At 36.9% G+C, this 6129-nt stretch overlaps 1 protein-coding gene across 1 annotated transcript; it reads left to right on the plus strand.

Annotated features, from left to right (window-relative positions):
* The first annotated feature begins 534 nt into the window (after positions 1–534).
* On the plus strand, positions 535–5361 carry LOC109802103 (Protein phosphatase 2C family protein). Its single transcript, XM_020363317.3, has 5 exons — positions 535–1594; positions 2340–2729; positions 2829–2946; positions 4077–4300; positions 4522–5361. Exons 1-5 carry the CDS (start codon positions 1346–1348, stop codon positions 5005–5007), a joined length of 1467 nt encoding a protein of 488 aa, XP_020218906.1. The 5' UTR covers positions 535–1345; the 3' UTR covers positions 5008–5361.
* The last annotated feature ends 768 nt before the right edge of the window (positions 5362–6129 follow it).

Here is a 6129-nt window from a genome sequence, read left to right on the forward strand (position 1 = left end):
AGTAGAAGCATGGGTTAAATGAAAGAATTAGGGTTAAATGAAAGAATTAGGACTCCCTCCGTTTTTTTTTCGTAATCGTTTTGTCAGAATTTGTTGTTTTTTTTTATTGTCATATTACTAAAATTAATAAATTATTAATTTTTTTTCTCCATTTTTACCCTTAATAATTAATACATGTTTCTTGAATAATGTGTGTATTTATTTTTAATGTCTACCTAATTTTTCTCTAACTACTCATATAAAGTTAATGTGCATTTATAAGAGCAATATGTTTCCAACAAAAAAAGGACAATTATTTAATGGAGTAGTTCAACAGTCTAAAAAATATTAAAAAAAAAGATAAAATAAAAAAGTAAATAATAAATATTTTAAAAATTAAAATATCAATAATTTCCTTAATTTTTGTGCAAAATCTTAAATGATTATGAAAGAAAAAACGGGTGTAGCGAGAAATGAAGAAAATATAATATTAATGTGTATTTTATCCTTATCGAAATCATAGTAAGACTTGTTTTTAAGAGGAGGGTTTGTCCGAAAAATTACTTTGTTGTTTGTCCATCTCCTCTTTCTCTTTCACTTTCCTTCTCTCTCTCCGTCCAAAACTGACAAGACCCAGCGCTTTTCTGGGTCTATGCCTTCTTAACTTAGTGGTTCCGATTCTTCCTCCACTTCCAACTTGTCCGTTTCTCATTCTCCTCAAATCTCATCTCACTCCTAATTCCTTCACATTCCTCCATTCTCTTTTCCATTTTCTACTTCCAGTCAATTCAACCCCTCCCTGATCCAAAGCCCACAACTTCTTTTCTGGGTTTGCCAGATACACATGCCAATCAAAACACCACTTTTCAGACACCCCTTTTGTTGATTTTGGAATACCAAATTTAATATTAAAAAAAGGGGTTCTGGACTTGTGCTCTGGTCTTTGTGGGGATTAAGCAGATCTGCATGTTACCCATTATTTCACAATAACCAAAAGAGGAAGGAAAAAAGGTGTCTGCTTTTTTGTTTTTTTGTTGTTGGTGTTTTTGGGTTTTCCATATAAGAAAATAAAAGCTGTATCTTTCTTTCTTATCTTATCCCTTACCTTAATTGATGACTGAAGCTGGTTTCACTGCCATTTAAGCCATCTCAATTTGAAACTGTGCGAGTGTGATTGTTGTGGGGGTGGTGAAAAGTTTGCTAAAGGAACTCAATTTTGAAGGTGAAGAACGTGGTGTTGTGGGGATTGTGAAAGATTTGATTTTGTTGGTTGTTTCCCACGGTTGTTGTGACGGATCCATCAAGGGAAGAAAGTGGGTGTTGGAGTGGCGTGGAGTGCATTCTGGGCATTCTAAGGGCCCTTAAGATGGGGTCCTGCTTCTCCGTGGAAAGCAGGAGCCCTGGCCCTACTTCGCCCTCTTCATCTTTCAGGAAGCGCAGGAGCAGCTCCAAGAAGAGGCTCGGGTCAAGGGCCTCTTCCTTTGAGTATTGGAGGAATGACCCTCTGCATAGGATCCCTGGGAGGATCTTCCTCAATGGCTCCTCCCAAGTTGCATCCTTGTTCACCCAGCAAGGCAAGAAGGGAACCAACCAGGATGCCATGGTTGTTTGGGAGGTTAGATTGGATTCTTTTCCCTCACTTTGCATTTTCTATATTTGCCCAATAATACCCCTTTTTGTGTAGTACACTTTACTTTGCTATTGCTGCATTTTTCTATATATTGCTGCTTTTACTTTGCTGCATTTTTGCATATGGGTTGTTTATGTTTGTACATATATACTCTGCTTTTGCAATTCTTATGTCGATCCTTGTATAAGTATTCCATTGCCTGCTTAATGTTGATATGGTTGTGACATGATGTTTCCTGATTGATCAAGTAGTGTGTTCAGATGGTTTCTTTGCAAATATGGTTTTGTGCATGGTTTTGGTTGCTGCTAATCCGTAATTCACTGCTACATCTGTGGCTATGAATGGATGTTTGTGGTTTTGATTTGATTGGGATATTGTGCATAAATGATCCAATGTTTTATTCTGCTGGGATCACTATATGAAAGGTGATGGATGATTTAAGTCATGGAAGATCTTGGATGTACTTTTCCCTTTCACATAATAGGGAGTCACATGAATATTGATCTGAAGCCCTTTAACATATTTGAAATCTGTATCTTCATCTTTTATTTTTCCTTTGCTATTCTTTTGATTTTCTGCCTTTATTTTATTTATTATGAATGTGGGAGCTGGGGGGAATGTTTTGGTAGCTTTTTTTTAGACTAGCAAATGTGGATGCTTGCTGTTTTTTTCATTTCTGTTGAAAACTGTTGAATAGTGTTTAATTGATTCTGTTTACCATATGTTGCAGAACTTTTGTTCTAGACAAAATACAATTTTCTGTGGAGTTTTTGATGGCCACGGTCCGTATGGTCACATGGTTGCGAAAAGAGTGAGGGATTCTCTTCCTCTAAAACTGAATGCCCATTGGGAACCTAATGTATCTGGTGAAGAAGTCCTCAAGGAGATTAGCTTTAATACTGCAGGAAGCATGAATTCAGAAGAGGCTGCCTTTGCTTCTGCTGATGACGAATCCAGGGTATCTGTTGATGTTGACGAAACAGAAAAACACCCAGAAATCTTTCAGACACTTAAAGACTCCTTTTTGAAGGCATTCAAAGTAATGGATAGAGAACTGAAGACCCACCAAAGTATTGATTGCTTTTGTAGTGGGACTACAGCAGTAACTCTGATTAAGCAGGTGTTGGCTTGTCACCTTTAGAAAATTAGCAATTCTCTTGTATATGATATATTTTGTTAGACTTGTCTTCAACTGTAAAATATTTTTCTTCCTTTATAGGGCCGGGATCTTATCATTGGAAATGTTGGTGACTCTAGGGCTGTTCTGGGTACAAGAGAGAAAGATGATTCTCTTGTTGCTGTCCAGTTAACTGTGGATCTAAAACCCAATCTTCCAGGTATGCCTCTCATCTGGGAAATTCTTGCCTATTTTGTTGAACAGTGTCACCAGATTGTTGAGCATCTAACTAGCCATGGAAACTATTAAAATGTTATTGCTTTCTTGTTTAAGTTCAAATGCATATGAAATGCTTGCACACCTCATTTATAACCTACCAAAAAAGCATGTGACGAAAGTTGAAAATTGTTGTGATCAGCTCTATGTCAGTTCCATGAAGATCATTGTTTAGTTGAAATATGTCTCAATTGTTACCAAGTTATTTCGATCATTTTAGGTTTTCCATAAATATCTATCTGTCATGTCCTGTATGCATAAATAGGAATAATGTCTGCATTAATTTCAGCTTGGATGTCAAACATTGAGATGATGCTTTTGATCTGTCAGTTCTTGTCCTTTTGAAATTATCTTATATCCCCTTCATCCTGATTCCTGATTCATTGTTCAATGAAAAATATTCCGTTATAAGCAATTTTTTTTTTCCTCTCCCTAGTTTATTTATACTCATGTCATGATTGGATGGTCTACAATAAGAAATATCATTGGCATGCCACGTTGGTATCCCCAGTATTTTTCTATAAATAGAAAAAAAGAAAAAGAAAGAAATAAAAGGTTAATTTTTTCTGCATTGAAATGTATTCTTGTGTGATTATATGGACATATTCTTGATTACATGTAAATTTATGCAGTTGTGCAAGTCATAAAAGGCCCTTGTAGTACCCTAATTGTATGAGATGTGATACAATAAGCATTTTACCAAAAAATATGGGCTTGCATGTCAAATTTATTCGAGAGCTCTAGAATACATGCTTTTGAACAACTAATCTACATATTAACATGATGAAATAATATTGAAATAAGCCATAAGAAGGATATTTCTAGAATAATTGGATGTCGTAATGGACAAAATTTTACATGTGTAATGTTGGCTATTGTGTCTGCATGTTGTGGCTCATTTCAAGTTGTACTTATCCAGAATCAACTCATTCTTGCTTTCAATTCAAATAGCCATAAAGGAGAAGATTTTAGCCTTTGTAATGCTTTGTATCAACTTGACAGTTCTCTGGTGCCATTTTTCACGGTCTGTCATTGTATCATGTTAGTCTTACCTAGTTTCTTTTCCTCTAACAGCTGAAGCAGAGAGAATCCGCAAATGTAAAGGACGTGTCTTTGCTCTTCAGGACGAACCTGAAGTTGCTCGAGTCTGGTTACCAAACAATGACTCACCAGGCCTTGCCATGGCAAGGGCATTTGGAGATTTTTGTCTTAAAGATTTTGGCCTGATATCCGTTCCTGAGGTGTCGTATAGACGACTCACTGAGAAGGATGAATTTATTGTCTTGGCAACAGACGGGGTAGGAGACCTAAGAACAATGCCATTGCACTTTCCTACAAAGATTTTCATTTTACTTGAAACATCTTTAGATACAAGATAGAAATGTTTTTGGGAGCTTCTTTACTGAAAATAGAGTTATTTCATATAAAGAAACTCTTAAAAACACTTATAAGCTTGTATCCAAACAAAATTTTAGCTTTTTTTTACTTTCATCTCAAATTTGGCGTTTGTTTACAACAGATTTGGGACGTGCTCTCGAACAAAGAAGTGGTGGACATTGTGGCAGCCGCTCCAAGGCGTGCCTCAGCAGCACGAGCACTGGTTGAGTCAGCCGTCCGTGCTTGGAGGTACAAGTATCCGACCTCCAAAGTGGATGACTGCGCTGTGGTTTGCCTCTTCCTGGACTCGGATGCGCCCAAAGTGGTCACTGCTTCCCATGCCAAGTCCAAGGAGCAACCTAGTTCAATCATCCAAGTCCACAACGGCGATGGGGCCGACGTCTCTGGACCGACCGGTCTGGTAAGGTCAGGAACATGCAGGGAGAATCATGAAGAAAGTAACAACAATGAGGGCGAGCCAAATAAGGAAGAGGAAATAGATGTTGAATCAGAAATAGAGTGGTCTGCTCTTGAAGGGGTGTCGCGTGTGAACACACTACTAACTCTCCCAAGGTTTGAACTTGACAAAGAAGACAAGACTGCTGAAGGGATGAGAAAACGCAAATGATCAAATAATGGTTCAAGTTCAAGTTCAAGTTCAGGCAGGGAATGTTGAGTTGAGAATTTCTGGTCTTTTTATATTTGTTTATTTTGTTTTGGTTTTGGTTTCCATCATTATTATATAGATACATTACATACCCTTTTTCTTTTTTGTTCTTTTGAACAATTTATATATTCATGTTCCCACCCAATCCCAATTTATATATCCATATGTTTGGACTTAAGAGAGGATTGGCCCGGCTGTTTTAGTGTGTCTGGAAATCTGTCCTTCCTCTCGTGTGATTAATGTTTTTTTGTAAAATCAAACTCTTCATAATTTCATATTCATACATACCTTAATAATTTATTTATTTTTGATAAAGGGGTGGCTTACTTTTTGCATGGGAAATTTCTAGCATGGTTCATGAGTTATTAAATTATTATGCAAGTTGATGAATGAGAAGGAAATTGGGATAAGGACGCGTAGAGTGGTTAGGTTCATAAATGAAATGAAGTGGCCTAAGTTTTTTGGGGTGGCAATTAATGTGGTAGGCTGTGACTCGTGTTTGCTATTATTTGGTGTGTTGTGTGGCCGGTGACAGCAGCGTCAACATGCGGATCGGGTTCACTGCTAAATCGTGTCATTTCATTTTTATTCAATTCACAATTAAATTACACATCACACGTTAAATTGCATTTTATTAGGGTCTGCAGTTCGTGCATGGTGATTGGTGAGTTTCACCTCAGCAACTTTTTGAAGCAATAAATAGTTATTTTTGAGTTGGTTTTATCATGATTTTTCATTCATCCTCTGCCCATAAATTTCAAAATTTTCTTACCTGTCCAATTTCTAATGAATCAAGATAACCATTCGTTCCGGTATAAATATTTATTATTTGTTCTTCCACGGTAAGAGGAGCTGACTGGGATTGTTTAAGCAACTCGTGCAATTGTTGACCTCTTGCTAATTGATTTTGAGTAGCTTTATCGAGATCAGAAGCGAATTGTGCAAAAGCTTCTAATTCTGCAAATTGTGCTAATTCCAATTTTAATTTACCAGCGACTTGTTTCATGGCTTTAATTTGAGCTGCCGATCCTACTTTGGAAACGGAAATACCGACATTAATAGCAGGTCTCATTCCAGCATTGA

Source organism: Cajanus cajan, chromosome 4 (assembly GCF_000230855.2).
Source record: "Cajanus cajan strain Asha chromosome 4, NIPB_CcT2T_4, whole genome shotgun sequence".
In the NCBI taxonomy this organism is placed as follows: Eukaryota; Viridiplantae; Streptophyta; class Magnoliopsida; order Fabales; family Fabaceae; genus Cajanus; species Cajanus cajan.